General features: G+C 60.1%; 1 protein-coding gene across 1 annotated transcript in view; it reads right to left on the minus strand.

Annotated features, from left to right (window-relative positions):
• AMIGO3 (adhesion molecule with Ig-like domain 3) overlaps nt 1–286 on the minus strand; it is a gene marked incomplete at its 5' end in the record, with an annotated part of 1,420 nt that overhangs the window by 563 nt on the left and 571 nt on the right. The window contains 1 exon segment of the mRNA XM_009577133.1: nt 1–282. This exon segment is cut by the window's left edge and continues 4 nt beyond it. Coding sequence (XP_009575428.1) covers nt 1–282 — 282 coding nt within the window.

The raw sequence follows: 286 nt of genomic DNA on the forward strand, positions 1-286 counted from the left end.
GGCTCATGGTGAGGGGAGATCCACATGTAGGTGGTGGCCGCAGTCGGCAGGCTGGTGTTGCAGGTGAGCAGGAGGGTCTGGCCCACCGTTACGGGGAAGGGCACGGGTTGCACGTCTTCGGGGCCCGCGGAGCAATTCTCGAACATGTGGCTATATTTGAGGAACTTGATCAGGGACCGGGGCACATTGTCAGACACCTTGCAGGTGTGTTCCTCGAAGAAATCCTTCACGGAGCTGAAACCTCGCTGCTTCCAGCGCTGGAGCATCAGGTAGAGCGGGCAGCTGC

This window comes from Fulmarus glacialis, unplaced genomic scaffold, assembly GCF_000690835.1.
Source record: "Fulmarus glacialis isolate BGI_N327 unplaced genomic scaffold, ASM69083v1 scaffold27254, whole genome shotgun sequence".
NCBI lineage: Eukaryota > Metazoa > Chordata > Aves > Procellariiformes > Procellariidae > Fulmarus > Fulmarus glacialis.